Source organism: Argentina silus, assembly GCF_951799395.1.
Source record: "Argentina silus genome assembly, chromosome: 14".
Lineage (NCBI taxonomy): Eukaryota > Metazoa > Chordata > Actinopteri > Argentiniformes > Argentinidae > Argentina > Argentina silus.
Window position 1 is genome coordinate 8999655 of NC_139668.1, and position 25619 is coordinate 9025273.

General features: G+C 43.6%; 4 protein-coding genes across 7 annotated transcripts; 1 reads left to right on the plus strand and 3 right to left on the minus strand.

Annotated features, from left to right (window-relative positions):
* Window positions 1-1653: 1653 nt before the first annotated feature.
* dzip1 (DAZ interacting zinc finger protein 1) lies at window positions 1654-13110 on the plus strand. Of its 3 annotated transcripts, none has more exons than XM_083684354.1 (18): window positions 1654-1733; window positions 2621-2768; window positions 3031-3717; window positions 5558-5642; window positions 6060-6184; window positions 6410-6568; window positions 6839-6967; window positions 7055-7117; window positions 7447-7575; window positions 8113-8161; window positions 8297-8347; window positions 9241-9404; window positions 9755-9959; window positions 10443-10590; window positions 11258-11604; window positions 11912-12033; window positions 12437-12605; window positions 12973-13110. In XM_083684354.1, exons 3-18 carry the CDS (start codon window positions 3256-3258, stop codon window positions 13053-13055), a joined length of 2490 nt encoding a protein of 829 aa, XP_083540480.1. In that variant the 5' UTR covers window positions 1654-1733; window positions 2621-2768; window positions 3031-3255; the 3' UTR covers window positions 13056-13110. The 3 variants fall into 3 exon arrangements, with proteins under 3 accessions (XP_083540480.1, XP_083540478.1, XP_083540479.1); XM_083684352.1 differs by having other exon boundaries at window positions 3106-3717; XM_083684353.1 differs by having other exon boundaries at window positions 3106-3717; window positions 6842-6967.
* On the minus strand, window positions 13074-15527 carry cldn10d (claudin 10d). The gene is made up of 5 exons (XM_083684355.1): window positions 15089-15527; window positions 14589-14750; window positions 14400-14481; window positions 14183-14290; window positions 13074-14092 (listed from the first exon to the last, which is right to left on the minus strand). The coding sequence occupies exons 1-5, from the start codon at window positions 15318-15320 to the stop codon at window positions 13912-13914; spliced, it is 765 nt and encodes a 254-aa protein (XP_083540481.1). The 5' UTR covers window positions 15321-15527; the 3' UTR covers window positions 13074-13911.
* Window positions 15528-15834: 307 nt separating this feature from the next.
* Window positions 15835-17861, minus strand: LOC310815440 (claudin-10-like). 2 transcript variants are annotated; one of them, XM_083685210.1, is made up of 5 exons: window positions 17476-17861; window positions 16927-17088; window positions 16699-16786; window positions 16455-16562; window positions 15835-16316 (listed from the first exon to the last, which is right to left on the minus strand). In XM_083685210.1, exons 1-5 carry the CDS (start codon window positions 17705-17707, stop codon window positions 16154-16156), a joined length of 753 nt encoding a protein of 250 aa, XP_083541336.1. In that variant the 5' UTR covers window positions 17708-17861; the 3' UTR covers window positions 15835-16153. The 2 variants fall into 2 exon arrangements, with proteins under 2 accessions (XP_083541336.1, XP_083541335.1); XM_083685209.1 differs by having other exon boundaries at window positions 15835-16340.
* A 2164-nt stretch (window positions 17862-20025) lies between these two features.
* cldn10e (claudin 10e) lies at window positions 20026-23286 on the minus strand. The gene is made up of 5 exons (XM_083684527.1): window positions 22782-23286; window positions 22254-22415; window positions 22077-22158; window positions 21576-21686; window positions 20026-21318 (listed from the first exon to the last, which is right to left on the minus strand). The coding sequence occupies exons 1-5, from the start codon at window positions 23011-23013 to the stop codon at window positions 20925-20927; spliced, it is 981 nt and encodes a 326-aa protein (XP_083540653.1). The 5' UTR covers window positions 23014-23286; the 3' UTR covers window positions 20026-20924.
* Between the last annotated feature and the right edge of the window lie 2333 nt (window positions 23287-25619).

The following is a 25619-nucleotide window of genomic DNA, read 5'->3' on the forward strand; positions in this document are numbered from 1 at the left end:
GGGCCAGGAGTTTCTCCTGACCACATGACCTTACCAGGAAATAATGTGGGCCCTATCTGTAGGCTATAACTGTGGCCGATATCTCTACAGCCCTAGTTATGAACTATCACTTTATAATATTTGACTAGGAACCAGAGTCTTTCCAGGTCAGGTCACATAGTCAGGGAAAAAGTCTGGTCGTCCTATTGTTGAACTGTGGAGCCTCATTGGGATGCCTTTGGTATGGGCTCTCTGTCTGATCTTGATCCTGAGAGAGCCCCTGGGAGAAGACTCCTAGCTGTCTGCCTCAGGCTATCTTCCTGTCTGTCTGCAACACTGTCAAGAGGAATTAAAGTGCCTATTTATCAGGTCCTGTATCTGCTGCTGCTGCTTCTGTTGCCTGGGGACTGACCAGGGAAATGGCACCCACTGTCAGGCTCCTGCTGGGACTCCCAACAGAAAGTTCACAGGCACCACTAGACGTTCCCCCTCTCTAAGCTAATGTGATATGAAAGACAATCCCAAAATGAAAAAAATACAAATATTAGATCACAACATACAAAACCTGATGATATGCAATATAAAGATGGTGCCTGTTTGGCTGTTGTGTGGATGCATTGCTCTCTACCTGTGTGTGTGTGTGTGTGTGTGTGTGTGTGTGTGTGTGTGTGTGTGTGTGTGTGTGTGTGTGTGTGTGCGTGTGCGTGTGTGTGTTTTTCTTCTGGCACCACCCTGCAGAGCCTCTTTTCTTCTTTAACAAGGAGTTACAGTGTCAACTCACTGCATCCGCAGCTGTTGGCCTGACTGCACTCCAAAATAACAGCTGCCAGTATTTGCTTGTGACAATAGTGAGTAACATTCAATACTGGAAATAAAAGGAAGAGTTGAAGTTGCCCTATGTATGACAGGCAAAGTTAGTTGTTTGGTAGCGTTTATGTGTCAGCCTTGATATAAAAACATATTCAATGTACAATGTCCTTATAAAACCACAAGAACCACACACTGCAATTGCAATAAAAGAGCCATGTCAGAATAAGGCAACATTGTTTCGGCAAAGCTGTGGTGCACAGAACAACCCTCATATAAAATGATTCTACAGTAAAAGAACCTCTACTGACATCCTCTGGCGATAAACCTAGGCATCTCGCCCCTCTGTTAAGCTATCCTGGAGGTGTAAAATCATGGATTTGTGATTTATAATAAATAAAGATCAAATAATAAAAATATATATATATTTTGTGTGCTCACGGAAATGTAAGAGGTTAGGGGTTATCTGAGTGCACACTATATCATCATCACAGTATTTATGAAAACAATTGACACATTTTTCTAAGGGGAAAGGTCATACCATACCTAAGTCATGTCATGCCACAAGGGGGAGACGTAAACTAAGAAATTGGAGCAGCCTAGTGTCAGCTTCATCTTAGATTTCCTTCTGGCTCTATCTACATAAAAACGAGAGCTTGCTGACAACAGTTATCGTAATGTGTGAACTTAAGTTACTTCCATGTAAAAATTAAGCTGTAGATGTGTATGTAGTCCGTGCATTTGACATTGATTTTCTATTCAACAAAACAATCTCGGCACAAGTTGAGTTCCCATCCCCCCTCTTTTAGAACTCGGGCCCAAGCAGGGCTTTTTGGAATGTGCACCTACGTCATCGCGGTCCCCATCCTTCCAGCCCCAGATTTTAGCAGACAAGAGGGTCCCGTAGAAAAACATACCCAATGGACTTTTAGTACTTTCTGATTGTGGTGAGTTCTACACTGTATACCTATTTTACACTTTACGATTGGTTGTATCTGATATTGTGCAGACTCTATTCAACTCAAAGTGTTCGCATCAAATTCATGCTCAACAACAAGTTGCACTTTTCGATGTCCGTTAGCTAGGCAGCCAGTCAGAAAAGAGATTGTCAAGAGTTGTTTTGAGATAAAACATTAGCTACCTCGTCAACGTTTTGGTGGATAGTCATCGTAGCTAATGGTTTGCTTGCTGTACTGCTTATTTATTCAAGCCAACTTTAGATGTGAAGCTTTTCAAAATCCTTGCATTTCTCGACATGAGCCGTTCTTTTGTTCGGCAAGGAGCCTGTCCCAACTTGAACGGTGGTTGCGGACTTGCATGGAGGCGCAGACTGTACAAGTTGGAGAAACATGAGGAGCAGATTCAGTGGTTGATGTAATTTGCTTCGAACATGTTGTTACAAATGATCACTGTTCGATGACAATATAAAAATGCCTCTTAGCCACTAACGCAACCAATGATGTGTTATTTGCATGTGGACTTTGTATGCCTGTGTTTACCATTTTTACACGTTGTGACACTGACTCGGCTTTCATTCAGAACAGAATAATTGCAAGATCAGCTACCATGTACAGTACTATACATACTATAATGTGTGAACAACATTAAGTTCAAATGAAGTGATCAAGTGGTCATTTATAGAGAAGCCCAGACATCAGCAAGCCATGAAGAAGTCACTGTATTATTTCTACACATGGGGAAAATACATCACAGATCTCAGATCTCCAAGGAATATATAATTGCATACGTAAGGATGCTTCTGCTGCTGCGACTGTATGTGGGAAACATTCGCCACTGATTCCCTGCAATATTTGGATAACATTTATCTCCCTAGGGAGCCCAGTCTGGAAACTAGGACGCCGGTTTCTGTCTCCATGGTGATCGAGAGGACGCCCTGCCTCGGTGTCGCTGTGTACAGCTGAAGGGGGCGGCACCAGTAGAGATCGTTCTTGGTTTCATCTGAAAGGCTCAAATTTAAGATGGTAAGGAGAACACGGCGTCAACGCGACATCTACAGAATTAGGTAGATTACCATCGAACAGAGATGTAATGCTGCTTGTATTTCATTCTCATATTTGTAAGGTTCATGCACTGAGCAGTGTGCTATTCATCCGTATGGGTCTATGATGGACTCTTCTTAAATCATCTTAAATCATATTCTCACCTTCATGTGCAGCTGTCTTGTGATGATACTTGAAGAATCATGTTTTGCCTGACCTTGATTGTGCTTTTTTTTTGGTGCAGGAGCAGCACACCATAGATCATGTGGTGTGGTTCAAATAGGATCATGACTCAGTGGTAATCGATTGTCTTTTTCAGCCATTTTACAACAACGTATATTACCCGTACCAGCTAGAGACCCAAGGGACCCACTCCTCAGCGGGGATCCCCTCCCTCCTGAACTCCCCTCTGAGCCAGCCCACCACCTCCAGCGGCCAGTGCGGACTCGGACCCCCACCACCAGCAGCCATGTCCACCTCCTCGGCCACCACCATCCCACCCTTCAAGTTCCGTCCACGGCGAGAGAGTGTAGACTGGCGCCGGATCAGCGCTGTGGACGTTGACCTGGTGGCCAGCGAGCTGGACTTCCACACCCTGCAGGAGCACATCTCCGGGGTGACGTTCTGCAGCGTGGAGGGGGAGCGCTGCCCCCGCTGCCAGAGCCCTGTGGACCCAGCCCTGCTGAAGCTCTTCCGGCTAGCCCAGCTCACTGTGGAGTACCTGCTCCACTCCCAGGAGTACCTGACCCTCAGCCTGCAGGCGGCCGAGGAGAGGCTGCAGGAGGCGGCCCGCCATAGGGACCAACTCCTGGCCCAGCAGCAGAAGCAGGCTGATGAGTCCAAGGCCCTGAAGACGGAGCTGAAGCAGAGGAAGAAAATGATCGCCTCCCAGCAGGCTATGATCGCCACGCGCCTCAACAATTGCCAAAAGGTAGTAAGCTCTCTCCAGCTCACTCCTCTGGGTGTCAGTTACCACATATTTGCATTGTGTTGCAGTCACAGTCAGTCAGTCCCCCTCCTCCTGGGTCCTCCCTTTCAGCCATTGTTCCCTGGCTGTATTCAGAGCTGCCATTTCATTCAATTGCCATTAGGTTCAGGATTCTCCCCAGGATTTTTGTGGTGGTGCTGGATTGCATTATCAAAAGCGGCTTACGTTTATTCACGTTCATATGTAAAAATAAAAAAAATACAGCTAAAATGCCGAATTAACTGAGGGACATAATAACGTTTTGACTTTTGCTTTTAACAACAATGTCATTGGCGATCAAAGATAGTTACTCAATCATTACTACATAGTAAAGTTTAATTTGCTCTGATATGTTTACATAGTGGCAGAGCCAAGTCGACACGGTGGCGCTCTTAAATTTCTTGGTGAGAACCCTAAGGTATGAGAGGAATGATGAATGGTAAGAAGGGTTCGTTGGTTTTCCTGCATTTAGCCTAGCTAAACATGGTCTTGCAAGACCTGCAATATGGCCACTTTACTGGGATTGGGATATATAATCTCTATCAGCCTTGTTTTTCGGACGCAAAGAATAGGATTTGGAGCAGAGCAGATGGTGTCAGCTGGTGACAATTACTTTATTTAATCCACTTACAAAGGGGTGGCAAAAGCACCAAGATGACAGAAGCACCTCCCCCAACCTCATTAATAATCAGGTTCCTGCTATTCATTGGGCCAGTCAATATGTGCTATTTTGTGCTCTGCACTATTTCGGCTACCTTTGTTGCTATTGGTTGGATGTATGCTAAATGTATTTATAGTACAGATGCGGGAGGGGGGGAGGGGGTTGGGTTTATTGAAGTGCATTGCTGCTGACCAGGCCCAGCTGTTGCCAAGGCAACATCTAGTGTTTCATGTGACTGAGCATTGTTGCTAGGTGAGAGCTTTCTGCTCAGCTAACAGACGTGTTGATAGCTGAACCCTCTGCAGCTCAATTATTGATAGGAGGCCATGCGTCTAAGCATAACCTGTTTTTTCATAGGTTCTTAGCCTACATGTTTTGCATGTAAAATAACATAAACAATGGATATGGACAGTTGCCGTCTGTCTGACTTAGACATCCCTGCTAGGTCTACTGCCTATTTTTATTGTTGACTAATATAGTCCAGTAAATCAAAGAGCTGTGGTCAGATTTGCCCCTCACACATCTAGGCACTAGATGGCAAATGATACACAGACAACTGCATTGATTCTCTCAGTGACTAGATCTAATTCAATTTCATCGGCAATGACTTAAGTTATTCCAGAGCGGCAATGCAATTAAGCCACACACAAAGAGTTCCTTTTTCTAGCAGCCTTGTGCAAAAAAAAACAAAGTGTCTTCCCTCCAGCATGGTTGTCACCAGAACGTTAGCATATGGTGCTACAAGGTATCAGTAGCAGTGCGGTTAAATTTGAATGAAGGCGCAGGCAGGCAGGCGGTGCCTTCGGTGCCTGGACCCAGGGGTTAAATGAGCCATGTGATGTGATGTGTTTACTCTGGTTTACTGTGAGCCGGGGTGAGGTGACGCCTGGCAGAAGGGGGCATATCAACACCATTCACGCTATACCGTCTCTTAGGAAACACACACCAGAGCTCCCTATCGGGCCGTCTCTGTGCTCACTCAATGTGTCATACAGCTGTAGAGAGTATCTGTATGACTTTGTCTGTACTACTGGTGCTCTAAGCATATTGTGCTGCAGGTCCCTTTGTTTGAAATCTTTGAACACAGATTGTGCCGGTTGTCAAATGAATAAGTGTCATTTTTCTGCTTGTTTTTTTCTTCAGTGTCAACATTGTGATAAAGCCTTCATGAATTCCTCCTTTCTCCAGAATCATATGCAACGTCGCCACCCAGAGGAGTATGACGTCCGTAAGTCATGAACTTTAAGGGTTTGATCAGCATAATAGAGAGGAGGAGAGAGAAAGAGAGAGAGAGAGAGAGAGAGAGAGAGAGAGAAAGAGAATGGTACAGTGGAACAGTTATACAGTCAGGCAGGTAAGTTGGTTAGATGTAGTCAACCACCATCAGATAGCCCCACTCCATCGAGACTAGCGTCAGGACACTGTCCTGACGGAAGACAATGGCCTGAAACCAGGTTCCTACTACTGTGCTATGACATACTCTTGTTTGTGGCAGCAGTAGCCTACATGCCACCCACTTCCATACAGAGAGCCATGACAGACTTACAATTGTACCCCAATGTAATTCAAAACAATCATCCTCGGATTCATAACACCTTTGCCTGATGCCGTGATTCTGTCTGACATGGAACTTTGTTTGCGTTAGAATTAAGGACAGACAATCAGAAGAAAGTTCAGACTGTTGCTCTTGAAGAGCAGGTCAGCAGCCTAAAGGAGCAGTTACACCAGCAGCAGCAGCAGCAACAAGCCTTATTGGCCAAAACATCTCAGGTGAGAGAATATGACTTCTGTATAATTAGCATTAGGCCTACTCTGGATTTTATGACCTTGTATGGCATGAATTGTGTATCTACATTTGATGTAATAGAGTTACATTGCGGACAACGTGTCGTTTTTGCATTTGACTTTGTACTTTGTTTTTTCATGTATCACTTTGCCAATCGTAGGTTATCAGAGTGTGTTCTGGGCTTTAGATTATTTTCATTGTCTTTCTAGGAAAAAGACCAGCAGTCCATGCAGGATGATTTGATGAGAAAACTGGCACGATGGAAGGAGGAGGAGATGGTGGTAATGAACAGAAAAGTTGAGGAGGCCAAGCAGGGCTTCCATAGGGAAGTAGAAGCGGCTTACGCCAGGACTGCCCTGCTTGAAAAGGTTGGTTTACTACTTACTCACTTTGTCAACATAGTAACAATCTGAATTCAAACTGTTCTGGGGTTTTTACCCTTGAGAAGGGTTTTGAAAAACCAAAAAAGGAGCAATACTTGAATGCTGAAACATGAATGCTGCTTGTCCCAAAACCAAGGCACTCTAACCAAAAGTTAGCAAAGCTAAAAGCCTTTATTGTAGATGTGGCATAATCATATGTAAAGTTAGAATTTGTTTTTGTTTAAAATTACTATTGTCATGTGTGACTTCTTTCAGCAGTATGTGGATTACCAAATTGCCCTTCCTGAGTCGAGGGGTAGCCCCGCTCCCCAGCATCCTGAGAGAGACGTTTATTTGGAGAAATATGCAGAAAAAGAAAAGTTCCAATGGAAGCTCAAGAAAAAGGTCAGGAGATAAACAATATACAGAAGAGAAATGAAACGCTTGATGTGAATGCCTTCGGTATTGACAGAATGTTTGTTTGTTTCCCAGGAGGAGAAGTGGGAATCTAGAATGCAGGAAATGAAGGCTGGACATGACAGTGAAAAGAATGAGGTAATTTGTTTTATATAGGGTTGACTTTATCACATTTCAAGGAAAAATGGTGTATCAATAACTTGAAATTATCTCAAAGGGTTTTGTAATCTTATGATAGCTTCCATCACCCATTGTATAGTTCAACTAAGGTCAAGAGACAACCTTGGTCGGTCTCGTATGCACTTAGGTAGATTTGACACAGTTGGACAGATTGAGCTACTGCCATAAAACCTACACCTATCCAATTCTTACAGGCTAGGGCTTGTTTCGGACAAAGCAGGAGACCATTTCAATGCAATTTCTAACATCTACTCCTGCCTTTCTCCTTATGTCTTCCCCCCCGCCAGCTGTTAAATGAACTGAGCAAGATGCAGTGGTCTATGTCTCAGCAGCAGGAACAGAGCCAGAGGCTGAGGGAGGAGATGGACCAACAGCTGCAGGAGCACAACCAGGCCATCCTCTCTCATAGGGAACAGGTCAGCACACACACACACACACACACATACACACACACACACACACACCGACTCCGCCCGCCTGCCGCCACCGCTGTCTTCATGGCAGCTGAGAAAAGGAGGAAGTGAGGCATTGGGTTGACCCTTGTTCAGGATATCCTGTATTGGCCCTGCTGGCTGGATGAGTCAAGTTTAGACACTGATATACAGTAGTCATCAGGGCCTCTGCATAACACGTCTGAATCATGGCGCTTTCGTTGAAAGTTCATGTAGTTGATTAGACAACATCCTTGAATTCCTCCCTTGAGGGTTGAATACAAAACAGGATATCATCAAGACATTAGTGCTTGTTACATAATGATATTATTCCCTGTTGAGTGAATAAGATAGCACTTTATGAATCAGAGACATAAAAAAGATTTTAAGAATAGACCAAATGTTTTCAGCACATAATGCATTATTGAAATATATGTAGACGAAAAGTAAATTATACAGGGATTGCAACTATTGGTGTGTTTGTAATCCTATCACTAACTGTACTGTATTTTCATCTGACAGATAAAGCACATCTCCTCCAATCCACCCATTAAAGTGGTGGAAATACCAGGTATGCAAACTATCTCTATGACTGCTTTGAATCATATTGTCTATGAAGTGATCAATTCTGTCAGTAGTTAGTCTATAGAAATCCCTTGTTGTTATTGTCCTGTGAACTCACTGTGCACTGTGTTTTATGTTTCAGCGATCGTCACTGCCCCAGCACCAGAGCCTAAACCAAAGAGAGTGGTGTGTGGTAAGTTGTTGGTATGACATTCCTGTCAATATGTACCTCAGTCCGAGACACTAAGACCAACCAAGATATCCGCAGCATCCCCTTACCTTGAGAAATGGTCTGCGGCAAGGAAACAACCTGTGATATTTGTATCATCAGTGCATGCCCTTACCTGAAGGTATATAAGAGCCAGTATATTTAGCACGGTTCCAGACTCTTCTGTCTTCAATACCTCTGTTGATCAGAACCACAATCTAGACGCCAATAGAAAGCAGAGTACTTCCTCCTTCCTAATTCCCGCCCTTGTCTGACCTCTGACCCCCCCCCTCCCTGTGCTGTCCGATCAGAGCAGCCTCCCTCTGCTCCTAAACTGGAACCTATAGAGGAGCTATCAGAGGAGGAGAAAGGTAACAGAGTCTGGACGGCAGCAGCATCTTGTCTGTTGAATGCTGCATGCTCATCTGCTGCATGGACGTGTCCGTCTGTGATGCTTGTGAAGTCAGCAAGTGTAATGTCAAGTCCGTCAGCCATATCGGTACCCAGTCTGTAGGAAGCCGAAGCAGCAAGGATGTTCTCCTCTTCTGCCTGTTCCTCTGCGGTCATCGCTGTTGTTATTTGTGGTTACAGTTAGGCTTCAACACCGGTCCATGTGTAAATGGAGACAAGGAAGCGGATATGCTCTCTCCTCTTTTCATTAGTTTCATGCTTGCCTGCCTCCTCTGAGAAATCAATGCCTCTTTGGCTAAAATTCCCTAACTTGACATTTGTGCACGGCACGCAATTAGATTTATCTTGCAAATTCCCCATTGACTTTTCGTGCGTTGATCTCAAGTTAGGATCTGGCCCCTGGTTTGTTAGGAGCAGATGATTGGACTGAACAGTTGAGTTATGCAGTTGTTCTGGTGCTCTTGTAGACTCGAGCAGCATCTCGGAGAAGAGAGCGGAGGTGAGGAAGCCGGAGGTGAAGAGGCCGCCGGTGACGAGCGTCCTGAGGAAGAATCCGAATATCAAGAAGGAGCTGCGGCCGGCTCTGGAACAGGCACTCATCGAGAAGCTGGAGGCCCTTGGGGTCAAACCGGTACGCACAATAACAATAACTCCCATCTATTGCATTTTCAACCATTTCAGTACATGAATACCAAATGGACAATGGGTGATTTTAGTGAAGGCCAGTTGGATTATCTGAATATGTCCTCTGCTACAGCATGGTAATGCTTTTCATCCGTGGATGGTATTCTTAAAGTATTATTAGATGTTGCTATATATAGATATGTTTGCAATTCATTCAGATGATGCTCAGATAAATATGGGAAACCTTTGTGAAAGTACTGTATTATTCATGACTGTTCGTCTGAGTTAAGGGGACCATTTTTTGTCCCCAACAAAGAGTAACATGACAGTTTCCATTTCCTCCACACAACTCTGCAGGGACTAAGTGGACTCCGAAGCAGGGAGTACAGTGACATCATGGCCAAGGTGCACTCGGAGAGGGAGAGCGCGGCGAGGGCCATCCCAGACTACTGGTCCCACCGTGAGGACGTTGCTCGCACACTGGCCCAGAGGCTGAAGGAGAAGAGGACAGGGAGCGACTCTGCCCCAGAACAGAGGGCCAAACCCAAGCACTCAGCCAAAGGTACCTGTGTATGCCTCTGCTTTATGACTACTCAGCGCATGTTCTGTCAACTCATATGTTTATATGTCTGGCTAGGATGTCTTCATATCAAATCAATGCAACCTGACCCTGTTGATGTGTCATTTTGTTTGATTGGCTCTATTTGGTAGTTGGCTTGTATGCTGTGGTTACATCAAACAAGTCCTCCTAATCTCTGTTAGCCCTAAGCGGCTTCCAACATGAGTCATTTTCACCACCTTCTGAGACTACTTAGGTTTTTAGACCTCCATATTCTGTACCTATTCACACCTACTGATCCAATAATTGTGTGTGTGTGTGTGTGTGTGTGTGTGTGTGTGTGTGTGTGTGTGTGTGTGTGTGTGTGTGTGTGTGTGTGAGTGCTTGTGTGTGTGTGTGTGTGTGTGTGTGTGTGTGTGTGTGTGTGTGTGTGTGTGTGTGTGTGTCTGTCTGTGTCTGTGTCTGTGTCTGTGTGTCTGTCTGTAGTGATTCAGTGCAGATCGCGGTCAAGCAGCCTTCCCTCCAGGGTTACACATGTGATGTCAGGACCACCGACCAAACAGCTGCAGCTGCAGCCCCCCCAACCTGCCCCCCGAAGCAGGACCAGCACCCTGCCCAAGAGCTCCACCCCCAAGTACTCACCCATTCACAACCTCCACACACACCACACTCTACAGTTCCTTATTATGACCTGACCTGGGGATCTGATACAAATATGTTAATCACACTACAACGCTGAGCTGAGCTGTACTGGGTTGGCTTGGTTACTCATCCACCATAGTTACATAGTTACTGGAACAGTGCTGGAATGGAGAATATTAAGGAATATTAAGGAAAAATATGAGCCACGACAGTATGTTTCAGGTCAGCCCTGTATTGTGTAGAGCCCCAGGGTCTGTTGCCATACACACGTGCACACGTATGTGCGCGCGCACACACATGTGCACATACACATACGCAACACATGTAAATGACTGTAATGTGATGTAATTATTGTATGATCATGTAAACAATGTCACTACTTATTATGTGCTCATTTTAACTAACATATTTTTGATAATGATGATGATGTAATGACCATTTTTAAGTAGAAAAGCCTAACCAGGGACAGGGGTCGCGAATTAGCCTTGGCTAGAAATCCTATATGCAACACATTTGTTTCATGTTATTGTAACCTGTTACAATATCTTCTGCATTGTCCCTGACAAATAAACTAATAAATAAATAAATAAAATTGGAAAGTTTGGAGAGATTGGTTAGGAGGTGAATGTGATGAAATGATCAAATCGCCCTCTCCTCAGGACCCCTCCCTTCAGCTCAGATGAAGAGTCGTCTGAAGAGGACGAGGAAGAGGACGACCCCCCACCTAAACGCAGACAGGAGCATAGATTCCCTCAGAGCAAAGCCCCCCAGGTCAAACAAATCCAGTCGAGACCGGCCCAGGCCAGGACCACACCCACCCACGTGAAGGCCCCGCCATCCAAACCCCAGCAGCCCAAAGCTCCGGTGGCCAACGTGACCAAGACAGCGTTCACCGCAGTGGAGAGCGAGGGCGAGTGGTCGGAGGGAAGCGAGATGGAAGAGATCGACCCGCAAATGCTCAAGAACTACAAAGACCAGAATGGCAACGTGGAGAAGACTGCTAATAGTGAGAGTGTATTTTTTCTTTTCTTCATTTCACCCTTTTGCTGAACAACCTTGCACAAACACAGTTGTGAATGACAAGATGTCTCTTTCAAGGCTGAGGTCATATCCAGTCTCTGCACTCTATTCAGAAAATCAATAAAAAAAACACAATTCCAGAATTGACAAATCCTCAGATAGCGAGGGACAATTTTAAATGACTGTGATTTGGATTTGGATATAAAATAACATGATGTGTTCTGTGTGTTGAACACAGTTGTCCTAGGCTCTTCGGTGTAGGGCTGTAGTAACACTACTAACTTCCATTCCAGATAACCTGGTGAAGGACCTGACCAAGAGCCTGGAGAGGCAGCTGGCAGACAGAGGAACTAAGAAACCAGTAGGGGGAGTGAGCACCTTACCGGAGAGGAAAGACGTGGTACGGGAGCTCAAGGTGAGAAACCTTCATCATCATAATATGACATTTAACTGATGGAGATGGAGGTGAGGTCAGAGCAAGCCTTAGATGGCAAGCATGTTAACACTGATAGCTTTATTATTATTATTATTATTATTATTATTATTTCACATATGCTTTTTTGTTGATGATAGTAGTGTGAGTAACATTCAACCAGAACATTTGAGTAAAAAACAGCTGACAGCACACGTTTTGGCCCCTCAAGCTCAGGCCTGATTCCTGGTGAAACTTCACAGTTACTGCGTGCGAGACAGAGAGGACATAACAGAACAATCTGACAATGTGCTGAAGTCAGGATCTTCTCACGTCCTCCAGTGTTGCGCAACGTAACCCGAGCTGCCTGCCTGATCTAACCCTTCAGGAATGTGTTTCTTCTCAGTATAAAGAGATTGAGGAAGATGATGACTGGGACATCTCTTCACTGGAGGATCTAGCCGTTCCCGCCGTGTCCAAACCTGCCCAGAGCTCGGCCCCTACTGTGAGAAAGAGCTTGGACTCCTCCAGCACCAGTGTGTGGGGCATGTCCACGGAGAAAGGACAGAAAACAGGTCAGTTTCAGGGATCCTTCCATTCCAAACCCATCCAGAGTCAGGAGTGGTCTTCTTTATTTTGGAAGTGAGCTGAAAACAACTAATACTAAGTACAGTAGCGCCCTCTAGTGTTGCATGAAGCCACCCAGAATTCTGGGTTTTATTTCACCCAGTCTGGCTCCAGGCTATCTCTGGTAGGAGGAAGTGTAGACTGGGAATCGATTTTAGGCACACCGGACCCTAATTGTAAGTGAGTGTGGGTCGTCCAGTACAGGTGTTTACTAAGTGTGTTTGTGTGTGTGTGTGTGTGTGTGTGTGTGTGTGTGTGTGTGTGTGTGTGTGTGTGTGTGTGTGTGTGTGTGTGTGTGTGTGTTCCTCTCCCCAGGTCTGAATGAAGCAGGAACTGGCAGCACTCTGAAGAGCAGTTTGATTTCTGTTAGCGACTGGAGTGACTCAGACGAAATCTAGCAATATATATATGGTTGATAAGTCATAGGTTTACAGAGTTAGGGCTAAAACAACAACAAATATGATTTCCATAGAAATGCTTTGGAAGACAAAAATGTTTTGTACTATTACTACATAAATGCATATGTATAAGAGACAGATTTACCCTGCTCAGGACTATATCTATGGAGGTACAACAATGACATTGCTGATTGACTTGATAGTCATTTTACATCCCCAATCTCGTGGCAGTTTTCAGTGTTCTTTTTTTATAGAAAACAATTACTTTAGGTAAGTCTTCATATAGGTTTTTATGAAATGTGATATTGCACTCCAAGTGTGGTACTGTATGTTTTGTTTTGTGGTGTCAAATTTGTATACATGAAATGTATAAGACGTGTGTCAAATGAAAGAAAGAGTCAAGAAAATGTCTTTGTATGGAAAATATTTATACAAGCAATAAAACTTTTGTAGAAATCAAATCAATATATACCACATGACTTGTTTTAGATCCAGTAATTACAAACATTTCAAATTCAATTCATATTTTTAACAATGTAAATGATATGTAACACTTTACACTCAGTTAATAAAGTGAAAAGAGAGTTAAAAAGATGTAAAAGATTATTCCTTTACTGACCCATTCTGTAAAAACATATTTACAATACAGTTATATGGAAATAATTCACATTTTTACTAAGATAAATAAAATCAAGTGCACCTATCTTGATCCTGGTTCCAACAGTTTGGTTACATGGTGAAACAACCATTCAAATGAAAGGGTTTATGTTAGCATCACAGAAGCTACTGAAATGTGATTGAAATACAATGCAGGATTGATTGAAACTAGTCCCACCATTTTCCATTCGACAGCAGCTCACACAAAGTCGTCCCGGCTAAAGGTCCTTGTGGTTCTAGTAGTCCTGCTCTTCCTGCTGTGTCTGCCTCCTTGAAACAATGGTGGCATCAATGTCACTCTGGATGATGGTGGCAACATGTATGTGCGCCTAGTCCGTGCTGTGGCATAGGAGGCCGGTCTGCGTGGCCCTTTCTTTGAACTGAAATGCAGAGCATTAGAATTATACATTTTTCAAACTTCTGAAGCTATCTATCGTCTGTAGACGTAGCAGGAAGTTTAAAAGTCTTACGTGGAGTGGAGACCTTCTTTTCCCGAGAAGTAACTGAGCACACAACCTCCAACGATGAGCAAGACGGAGCCTCCCCAGCCAACAAAAACTGCCGCTCCAATTTCAAATCTGAGGAGAAGAAAAGATATATCTTGGTACCCCTCACTACTTGAAATCAATATTATTATGATTCCAGTCTCATTCAAATTAATCTAAAATGGTTTCCAGATAAACTCACTTCTGTGCCCTAAAATTGGGATCCACGAACTCCGCTCGAATCTTATTACCCCACCAGGAGTAAGTGATGAGGCCACAAAACCCTGGGGGAATAAGAGCCGTTGGCATCTTATCCCAAATAAAATCACTTAACTTCAATAACTGATCAGATATTCCCTAACCCCCAAAAAGAAATACAATGATATCTTACCAGACACCAGATAGGTTACCCCCCCTGCAAAGGTGACCCTTGCGTTGGCGATCTCTGACCCTCCGATCTTGGTGCACTTCATCCCCACCAATGTGAGGACGGCAGCGAAGAATCCGGTGATGACAGCACAGACGGCCAGAGCCCTGCAGGCGTGGAGGAACACTGGAGCAGAGAGAGAGGACAACAGCCTACTGAGTTACATATACACACTATATGGTTGAAGTTGTGGGTTATATTCTACTGTAGCACAATGTTATGATGACTAGTTGCTTTGGGGTAATGTTGCTCGTGATGCTTGTATTCAATCTGCTCAGCCCCTTTATACATTCTCACTGTGAATGGCTGCATAAGAGCACCAGCTAAATGACAACTGCACTGCACATAGACTAAAATGCTGAAGACACTAAACTCTAACCAGTAGCATCCATCGATAACCCACCCATCCAACCCCATGAACCAAGTAACAACTACTATCTTGTAGTGGCTTCCATATAGCCTACCTGATAGTCCTAGCAGAGAGGGGTAATCTTTGCAGTCAGACACCCCCGTGGTGTCGGAGATGCAGTCCTTCCACAGGTTGGAGTAGTAATTGGAGGTGGTGATGACGACGCTTCCCACCTCTGAGAAGGTCCAGTACTCCGTGGGCAGGGTGGAGCACACCAGTATCCAACCTGCCAGGCATGACACGAAGGAGCCGATCTCCATGTACATCACCACAGTCCTATACTTCATGGTGCTCTCCTTGAGCTAGTGCAGTGGCTCTGAAACCAGGAAGGATGTACCAGAGGAACGTGTTCAGTGAGCAGAGCTGGAGTGAAATTCTGGGGCAGCTACAGGACCTTTGGTCGAGGTGCCAGGCACTTTCTATTCTGTCACTGGTGTTTCATAGTCAAGCCAGCATTGTGTGGAGGTTTGACTGCTTACTTAACTGTTTATCTAGGGTTTTGCTCAGTAAGCATCTTTTCTTTCCCAGGATCGAGAAGGAGATAGATGGTGTCAGGGGTGGGGTGTGGGTCTGGCTGGCTCCCGCCCTCCCTCTTACACACACATGGTTTTTTTCCCCCTGAACCCTCATAGTCCTTTATCTCACATCACCGTGACGATGACTAAACTCAGAGTTAAAGGATGCTGGGTGACTCTAATTCATATCAAACCTTCTCCATGGTAGAATGTATCTGCTGTGGGTAAGTTAGTACAATATGTTCTGGACAAATCAGGAAAAGAAAAACTATGTCGCCTAGTAGAGCAGAGTTGAATAGATCTTTATTGTACCAATGGGGCAAATTCAAATACATGGTAAATCTTATGTATAGATTAATAAAACACATACAGTAGCCTTTTAGAAACGACAAATAAAGAAACGGAGTTGATTAGTAGCAGTAGTATTAGTTGATCAGTGTATCATAGTTCAGTCCACTATTAATTAGGTTATTTTAGTGTGTTGTTGCCTATTGTATTGATATTGTTAGTTTTTAGTTATTGTTACTAATGTTTTCCCAGTGAACACTACTACTGCTACCGTTCCAGCAAAAACAGTAGAGCCCCTATGATCTTCTCCCATAGTGTCACACAATCACAACTGCGTCATCATAGGTAATGTTGGAAGGGCGGGGCTTGCTTGACTTCTTTGACTCCCATAACTGCTGAGAGTGAATTGATTGGCTCTTTGTTGTGGTCATTAATCCACTGGAGGGTGTTCTGGCTCCAATGAGGATCACCATGGGGGATCTGGAGGACAGAGGGGGTTCCACACTGATCGATAAAGACAGTACAAAACAATTACAGTCAATGCAAATGACAGATTATGAGTTAGTAATGATGGTGCTGAATAAGTAATTGAGGCACATAGCTGCGTATACGTCTTACCTTTTTAAATGGGTCACTCTGCATGCAGTAGTAGCGTACAGAATGGATCCTAATATACAGAGAAAACCTCCCACTAGCCCAAGACAAAGAGGAGCGCCAACATCATACCTGTGAATAACAGCAACATGATTAGCAATAATAGAGTGATGTTTTTCAATATTTACTCATTTCATATTATGCTAACGAAACCCCAATCGAGAAACAATATCCTCTTCAAATCATTATGAAGTATTTGAAATGTTACCTTATTTTTGAAGGGTCTGCTTTAGCATGAAGAAATGCTGCTGCAACTCTGTTTATGTATAAGCAATAACCGGCAATGTTTGAGACACCTGCATGAGGATGTGTCAGTCATTAGGGAAACAAATTATAAGGAGGAAAAATACATTTACAGATGGGGGGAGAGGCTGCTATGCGGAAACATCTTGTTCTTTGTATTTAGAAAGCGCCTTGATGAGTGACTCATACTTACCACCTAGAAAATGGAAAGCAGCTGCTGTAAATAACATTTTGTTGTTGTTTTTCTGGCCTCCCCCAATGTAAGTGCACTCCATTCCAACACAGGTAAACACAGTGCCCACCATTCCTAGAGCTAGACCAATCATCAGAAGCCCCCTCACTCCTTGGATGTATGCTATGGGTGGATGTACACACACACACACACACACACACACACACGCACACACACACACACACACACACACACACACACACACACACACACACACACACACAGGTATTACATCTCCCTTCATTTTTCAGGCGTTTTAAGTCAACAAATGTACTTAACTCTGAGCTAGTCATCAATTATTACTGTATTATTGAAATTGTAAATTTAGAGAAAATGAACTCAAGGAACTCTAAAAGACACATGTCTCATACTATTTGTGAGACTAATTCATCTTTTTTGATTAATTATTGATGATTTTTCACCTATAAGCCTCTGATTGTAGAGCTGATCTGCTCTGATTGTACTTCATAGAACAGCATAATGCACAAGAGTATCCTGTACACTACTTACGTTTCACTTTCCACAGAACCCCAAAGTCCACACAGTTGACCACATCGCTGGAGTCCACAAAGCAGTCCTTCCATAGGTTGGACCAGTACCAGGCCACTCCGATGACAGAGGAGCCACCCTGGCCCCCGATCTGAGCCACCCTCCAGTAGTCCATGGCCAGGGTACAGGCCACAAACCCCCAGCCCAGCATAGACACCAGCAGCCCCAGGATCTGAGTCAGCCTCCTCCACATCCCTCTGGGCAGGCAGAAAGCCTAGCGAGGGGTAAGTTACGGGAGCTAAAATCCCTAAAATGAGTCCAGTCCCTAAAATGAGTCCAGTTTTATTCAAAAGAGCAGAGTATTGGAGCACAGTCTATTAATTGTGGATACATCTGTAGTGGTTTGTATGCTTATGTAGCTGTGGGGACAAAGGCAGACTGAGTGGCAAAACCAGAAACAGGCTGTTTACAGTCAACCTCCCTGAACGCTTGCAGGTGTGTGTGTTTGTGCCGAAGGAACAAACCAACCTTGGTTCTCAAACACAGTATATGTCTCATATTTACAATGATATTCAATGTATTTTCATTTAGATTAGAGTACAGAAGAGTAGTTCTATCAGATCTTACAAGAGAAAATATAAGAGCACACAACAGGAAGCTAGATGCAGATCAAAACCTTTGTGCCCAATTTTCCACCAAAAGCACTGCTTTGATGACAAGATATTAGTACTGGCTTTTACTATCATATTCAAATTCAAAACAATTTGAAACTAAATACGATTAAAGCGTGTACAATCATGTCTAGTCCTGTTTTATCTTATGCAGTTTAAAAAGGTTACATTGAAAATCTAACTGTTGTTCAGGGCCATTATGACATCACCACCACACCATAAAATGAGCCACGATGTCACAATAGATCAATGCATCATCAATATTCCATATTCCAACATTCTGGTTGCTGACAACTGAACAAAGAACACTCAAGTCAGTTTAGAAGAATCTTCTGAACGTAGCAGATCGCAATGGATCACACTACCCATAACAAAGTGTTACGCCTACAGGCTGAAAACAGCAACCACAATGGTCAACAGCACCCGCATCCACCCTCCAGACTCCCAGTGCGCATCACCAGACGGCTTTCCTTGCAGTGTCTTGCCAGTTTGAAGACAGAGGAGAATGTAGAGAGTGAGGGGAGCAAAGGAAACAGGCAGAATCTAAGACAGCAGCAGGTGATTTTTGATGGATTATTATCTCTTTAACCTGATCATCAGTCTAATTGTCCAAAAGTCCTTATAAAGACGAATCAGACAAAATACAGTCAAACCATAGTAAGCTAAACACCTACCAAAATCATACAATCCAAGACAAAAACAAAAACTAAACGACTTTATTTTATTTTCTCTCTCAGACCACCGTTCCTCCCATCAAAAAACCACTGGGTCCCATCCTGACCAAGAGGGACCAGACCGGTGTGGACAAAAGCCTCTTCCTCCCCAGTTCGAGGCCGTTGAAGGCAGGCTGTGGATCCAGCATGGTCGCCAAGCCCCCACTACCACCCATCAGAGCCAGAGCCGCTACACCACAAGACATCGCACCAGTGGATGTTACCATCAAGCATGTGGCTGAACGAGCAAAGACCAAGAACGAGCCACTCCTGCCTGTCAGACCAGAGGGCAACCCCCGTCCTGCTTCAGGGTACAGCAGGCCACAGGCAAAAAAGAGTGTCCAGAGCAAAAAAGATTGTCCAGTTCTAACTGAGCTTCAGCCCATAATTTACGAGAAGCCTGAGAGTCAGACCCCCGGTGAGATGGATGAGTGGGATATCTTCCTCTTAGAAGCTGATTTGGTCGTTAAGCACCTAAATCACAAGCTGAAGACAATCGACTTGGAACTGAGTCTGATGAGGAGGGGTATAATGGATGGCCAGGCTTTGGAGGAGAAGAGGAAAAAGGAGCAGCTGAAGCTCAAGATTGAGAATTACCTGGAAGAGATTTGCCTGATGAGGGAACAGCCACATTTGTGGGAGATACAGAGAGACATACAGTTGGAGAATGAGAGGAGGGAGGCAAGGTCAAAGCAGACAGCCACACAAGTCTTGAACAAAGAGAAGGTCAAGAAGACTTTGACTAAAGTGAAAGAGGGAAAGAAGGATGGAGAGGTGGAGGTCCTACCGAGACAAGGTATCCAGCAGGCAGCCATTGCTGCTAACCCCAACCTGCTGCCGTGTGAGTTTTGCAACAGGCGCTTTGCCCGCAACCGTCTAGACACACACAGCCAGATCTGTGCCAAGGTGAAGAGCCGCAGCACCAGACGGGGGGTCTACAACGCCACCAAGCACCGTCTCAGGGGGACAGACCTGGATGGCTATATCAAACGAGAGATGTGAAGCCCCAAGACACTTAAATGTCACAATTCATCTCCTGCTGAAACAACTGAAACACTTCTCCTTTCCTTACCTGTCTCAGAATCTGTGTGCAACAGTTCCTCCTAACACCTCTAACCCTTTTATCCCTTTCCATTTCTTTTGAATAAAATTATTGATTTAAAAAATGCATGTATTGGTTTTGGGTGTGGTTTATTGATAGTGGAGGAAACTAGACAGAAATTATTGTAATATAATACTGCCTTGTTACAGTATGTATTGTAAGCAACCAGGGGATACATCTAACTCTTTTCCATGTTGGGATACAGTATTATCTCAAATAGGGAGTGTGAACATCAAACTGCTGAACATCAAACTCTTATGATAAAACATTATTCATGAATCCATGCTTTTTTAATATAAAAGCCACAAATAACATCAGCACAAGATTTTAGTTTATGGCAAGACCCATCATTCACTCAAGTTTCATCAAAATTGTCCCAGTGAAGTCAGAGAAAAAGCTTGTGACATATGAACGGACAGAGACCAAATCATAGTCCCCTCTCCGATTTCCTCCGTGGGGGACAATAAAAACAGGAGTCAGCATGTACATCAAGTTTGATTGCTGATTGGCAAAATACAGTACAAATTACACATTTCTATAGGTTAGATAAATGCTTTCTTAACTATGCATTGTAATAGATAGTGTTCATTCAACCTTTACAAAGGCAGGGTTTAATCTGTGCTGGTCTAGTGCATTTATGCAAGGTGGGCATATACTTTACACTGTATGTAATATGATATATGATATGTCTTGATTATTAGAATTAAAGAATGAAGTAATGACTATAAGAAGGCAGATGACAAAACCAAATAGTGATTGATTTATCATCAAGAACTGATGAAATCTCAGTAAACATACAGGCCACTCTCTTTCCTATTGTGAATCCATAGTTCATCACCATTTGATTATTGTGAACTGTCCTTTTTTTTCTATGCATTTAACTTTAACTTAATTAGATACAAAGGCATTTTATCCCAATTAATTCTAACATAGCTGCAATTGTTTTTCCTTTCCATCCAGTGAAAACCTGACATGAGAACCAGGTCATATGTAAGAGTTTTTGAGAAAGAGTTCTCTCTCACTCCTTGACCTGCTTGACAACGAGGACACTCTCCCACTGTTGCTGCTGGCTCCTGATGGTGTTGAACCACTGGACCTCGACGAGGTTCGACCAGACCTGGAAGATCGCTCAGATGAGGAGTGCCCGGACTTCGACGAGCGCCCGGACTTCGACGAGCGCTCTGATTTAGAGGAGCGGCTAGATTTGGACGAGTGTTCGGACCTTGAAGAGATGGCAGATACTTCTGACATTGTGGACTTGGAAGCCAACTCGGAGACAGATGAAACCTTGGTCTTTGAGGTGATCTCAGACACTGAGGACAACGCCGTGGTGGACTTGGTCTGACCTGCCTCAGGAAGCGCTGGGATGACTACAGTGCTGGGGTGACAGCATTGAACCAGAGAGACAACAAACAAACAACAAATCAATGAAAACATTGTGTTACATTACTGTCATTTGGTATTCACATTCAGTAGTATAGGCCTAGGCCTATGCTGCAAGTGAGCAAAATATATAAAAAAATAAGTGGCTAGGCTGGTAGTTAATTGCTCTATCAATTGGCTGACAAACTTGTCAGAGATGCGCTGACAGATAATGATGTACTGTATGATGAGGGTGGCTGTGTTTATACTTACATCTCATCCTGACAGAGCAGTTTGCCCACAGAGACCAGGTAGAATGACCCCCCTGTCATTTGAAAAGCAGAGCCCACCCAGCCCAGAAACAGAGGAGTCCCCAGGTCAAACCTGTGTGTGTGTGTGTGTGTGTGTGTGTGTGTGTGTGTGTGTGTGTGTGTGTGTGTGTGTGTGTGTGTGTGTGTGTGTGTGTGTGTGTGTGTGTGAGAGAGAGAGACATAGAGAGGGGAGAGAGAGAGAGAGAGATGGAGAGAGGGGGATTGGGTTGGAAGAGAGAGACAGAGAGAGGAGGAGGAGATAGATAGGGGAAGTAAAACAGAGACAAGAGAAGAGAAAGAGAACATGAGCTGTGGGAGTGGCACAAAAATCCTCTTCTAACATTATGAAAAACATGTACAGTACTACACTGTACAGTATCTCCAATCCATTCACTATACTGTAGCATTTTGCCACATAAATGCACTAAATAACAAACACTACAATTTGCAAATTTCAACTTACTTTAATCCATCAAACATGGGGTTGAAGTATTCTGCTGAGACAAACTTGGCATAGACGGCATACCCACATGTGGACAGAATGCCTGAGGGTAAGGCAAGAGCAATGAGCTACAGCTACTCTCAGAATGCACTTCTCATTTCACTGTTGGAGAGGATCTGCTTAAGGGGAAACATTTACCGCTGATGATGTGACAACACCCTCCGATGAAGATCTTCCTGTATTTGGGCTTGTCCTTGCCCCCGATGAAGGTACACTCCATGCCCATGAGGCTCAGCACGAAGCCAAGCATGCCCACGGTCAGAGCACCCATCAGCAGGCCCCGCACAATCTGGATGTGGTCTGTTGTCAGGGCATAACCAAAAACAGGGGCACACTTGACATTACATATACATCTATATGTACTGTGGGTGGGCCTTATATGAGAGGAAGCAAAAGAGGAATAACTTTTGTCATTAGTCGCTACATTGCAACATTCTGCTGTAGGTAGTAGACAATGCTATAGCAGGGTTAAAATAGGGTTTTCCTGATAAAGCAGGGTTATCATAAGAACCCACTACAAATACCAAATACATTGGTTTTGTTTACTTGCTACTGTATGTCTTATTTTGCATAGTTAACTTGTCAAGCTAATATAGAAATAAAACAAAATGACTCTAACAAGAGATTTCTTTGGCTGTTACCTATATGATCCTACAGTATACCCACCCTCCACGGACCACAGCACAGGGTAGTCGTAGCAGTTGCTGACGGCGGTGGAGTCGGTGAAGCAGGCCCTCCACAGGCTGGACCAGTACCAGGCCACCTTGAGGATGGAGGAGCCGCCCATGCCCCCAATGGACGTGATCTTCCAGCCTTCCATGGCCATGGAGCATGCCACAAAGATCCAGCCCAACACCGTCATCAGGAAGCCCCAGATCTGCACCACACGGATCTTCATCTCTGGTCCCTACCTGGTCCAGAGCCTCTCTATATTGTCTAGATCTAGGCTTCTTGATTTGTTTCTTTTTATCAGGCTCTGTCCCTGTTGTCTGTCTTTTTTGCTCCTTTTCTCAAGAACTGACTTAGGTTGTGGGCTTTTTTCTAGTATTCTTTTCACGCTGGTGTGCCTTCCTTGTGAAAGATTTCCACCCGTCCTGTTGTTCTGTTTCCTGTCGTCCCGTCCTGTGCTGTCCTGGGGCTGAGAAGAAACTTGCTTATCCCCATGTTGTCACTTTTCCTATGCCTGCCTGTGGGTGAGAGTCTGTTCACGCTCAGGTTCCCAGAACCATGTTTCAGGAGGTGCGGAGTTGGGGGAGGTAATCATGCTCACCTCAGCATTTAGCTCCAATTTCCAAAACAATCATCTCCATGTCCCTAGGCTATTGTTTAGATTTTTTTTCTTTTCGTCTTGGAGGAAAACAGACATTAAAATGTACATATTCAGAATTGTAATGATTGTAAAGAGCATATAAAAGATCTCTCTAGTCTCATGTATTCAGTAGCTAATCTCATCAGTATACATGAGCTGTATGGATACAAGTAAAACATACAAAATAAAAACACATCCACAAAACCTGTCAGTAGAATTGTTAAATGATTACATGAGCAGAAATATTATTTTGTAAGTCCATTGATGGACCGATAGTTGCAGGAAGCAACCTTACTTGACCTAAAGAATATCTTAAAGAAGCTGGCCTTAACTAGTTCAAAAAGAGCTCATTACTTTGTAGGGGATTTAGGTCTACAACTTCAAAGTTCTGTGAATCAGTTTCATTGTCCATTGAATTTGCCCCAGGCTGAGGCAGGTTATTAGTAATTTCATCAGGCTGGGTGTGCTATACTTCTCATAATTAAAACATGTCTGTGAGCTTCTATAATTAGACTTAAATCCATGCCTCTGATGTTATTAGCTCCACGGGGAGTGATGAATTTTCTTGTGGTGACTGAAGATTAGAAGGGTCTTCTTTGTTTTTATGAAAACTTTTCAAGTCCCTCAGCACCTTATTGGCAAAATTATTGGCAAAGCAGACTGCATATTGAAGCTGATGGGCCTATATGGTGAGTCAGGCTGCGTCATGGTTTTCATTAGTGAAGGGCCATAAGAGAAAGAACAAAAGAAGTGTTATGTGTGTTAGCTGGCAGTGCATCACATTATTATGGAGTATCAACCATATAAGACCTGCTGCAGATGCCCTAACATGTTGATCAAATAAATTATGTTTTTTCTTTGTTTTTTTAAACAATAATGGTGGTATGTAGTTACAGATATCAACAAAAGTCTAAGTAGAGAACATGACCGATGTTGCCTAGTTCTAGTATGTTCCACTAAATTACTGAATACTGCTCTCTAGTGGCATCCTGCTCATAAATCAATCAAGCTGATAGTAGCATAGTTAAGGCAAAAAACGTTTTGTTTTTTTCTCAAACAATAATATCTATAGGCTCATGGACAAAAAACTTCTTTGGAGGAAGGATTTTGGAAGGCTATAGTACATCTTCAATGTTAAAATCAAAAATATGATGATCAAAAAAGTGTTTTTTTGTAATAATATGCTACACAGATGAAAGATCAATCGAAACACAGTAGTTTGTGATGAATGTTATTATTTGCCATAAAACATGATTAGTAATTTGAATTTGATTGTATTCATATCGATTGTTGATAAAGACAGATAGATTGTTGATAAAATGCCAGAATGGATGTGCAAGAAAAACAAACAAACAAACATAAAACTGTGTCTGTCTATTTAGTCCTTTCAGCCAAACAACGAAAGGTGTAGTAGTCAGTGAAGTCCTCATCTAGAAACCCGACACCTGACACTTGTTTACGGATGCACAGCACTAGAGCACAAGGCGGAGAGCTGCTCCCTCTCTCTGCCAGCTGCTACCGGTCCCCTCGTTCTGAGGGCCGAGAGCTTTTGCGTAACAGGGTTAGGGTTTCCATTGATCAGCAGGTGGAGATGGATGGCACATGGTGGGGAAAACTTCCGATCCAGTATCCTAGATCGCTACCGGTAGGCAGGCCCACTGGTGACCCCTGCCTCTCTGAGCAGTCTAGACAGGTAGTGGCTGGCGGAAGCCCTCCACAATCTGTGGTAGTGGTCCGTCTTTCAGTGAGTGGCATTATTACAAAAACACAAAAACTTACCTATGGTGCACAATGGTCCCCATTGACTCTTCCTTTCCTCAGACCTCACTTGTGGTCTAGACAGGGGGTGACACCATAAAGGAAACATACATTGGATGGGAGACTTGAGGGAGGGTTGTTGTCGACAAGCATTCACACTCAGGATGATGTTAAAGTGCTAAAGCAACCTGAGTCAAGATATAAGATCTTACACTTAAACTAGACTTATACTGGATACCAAATGATCTTTCATTAGATTGTTTACAGAAAAATGATCACAAACCTTTTTGAATATATTGGAGAAAAAATAAATTTATTTACAGTACATTGACTCACTTATTACAATTCTACTATTCGCAGATACCTTAGGAATAAACAAGTCAGATAATGTTTTACTGTGAGTATAAAAAATGTGACTAGAAAAGGTACAAATTGTG

What these genes read in the sequence shown, in the direction of transcription:
- LOC310815440 (XM_083685209.1), bottom strand. Translation starts at nt 17,707, where the DNA reads ATGTGGAGGAGGCTGACTCAGATCCTGGGGCTGCTGGTGTCTATGCTG. An exon ending in GGTTCTGTGGAAAGTGAAAC is followed by an intron (nt 17,089 to 17,475) that starts GTAAGTAGTGTA and finishes ATCCACCCATAG; the next exon opens with CATACATCCAAGGAGTGAGG. An exon ending in AGAGTGACCCATTTAAAAAG is followed by an intron (nt 16,341 to 16,454) that starts GTAAGACGTATA and finishes TTTATCGATCAG; the next exon opens with TGTGGAACCCCCTCTGTCCT.
- cldn10d (XM_083684355.1), bottom strand. Translation starts at nt 15,320, where the DNA reads ATGAAGTATAGGACTGTGGTGATGTACATGGAGATCGGCTCCTTCGTG. An exon ending in GGTAACCTATCTGGTGTCTG is followed by an intron (nt 14,482 to 14,588) that starts GTAAGATATCAT and finishes TTATTCCCCCAG; the next exon opens with GGTTTTGTGGCCTCATCACT. An exon ending in CCCAATTTTAGGGCACAGAA is followed by an intron (nt 14,291 to 14,399) that starts GTGAGTTTATCT and finishes TCTTCTCCTCAG; the next exon opens with ATTTGAAATTGGAGCGGCAG.
- dzip1 (XM_083684352.1), top strand. An exon ending in ATGACAGTGAAAAGAATGAG is followed by an intron (nt 7,118 to 7,446) that starts GTAATTTGTTTT and finishes CCCCCCCGCCAG; the next exon opens with CTGTTAAATGAACTGAGCAA. An exon ending in GGAGAAAGGACAGAAAACAG is followed by an intron (nt 12,606 to 12,972) that starts GTCAGTTTCAGG and finishes TCCTCTCCCCAG; the next exon opens with GTCTGAATGAAGCAGGAACT.
- cldn10e (XM_083684527.1), bottom strand. Translation starts at nt 23,013, where the DNA reads ATGAAGATCCGTGTGGTGCAGATCTGGGGCTTCCTGATGACGGTGTTG. An exon ending in GTGTTGTCACATCATCAGCG is followed by an intron (nt 22,159 to 22,253) that starts GTAAATGTTTCC and finishes CCTTACCCTCAG; the next exon opens with GCATTCTGTCCACATGTGGG. An exon ending in CTGCTCTGTCAGGATGAGAT is followed by an intron (nt 21,319 to 21,575) that starts GTAAGTATAAAC and finishes CTGTCACCCCAG; the next exon opens with CACTGTAGTCATCCCAGCGC.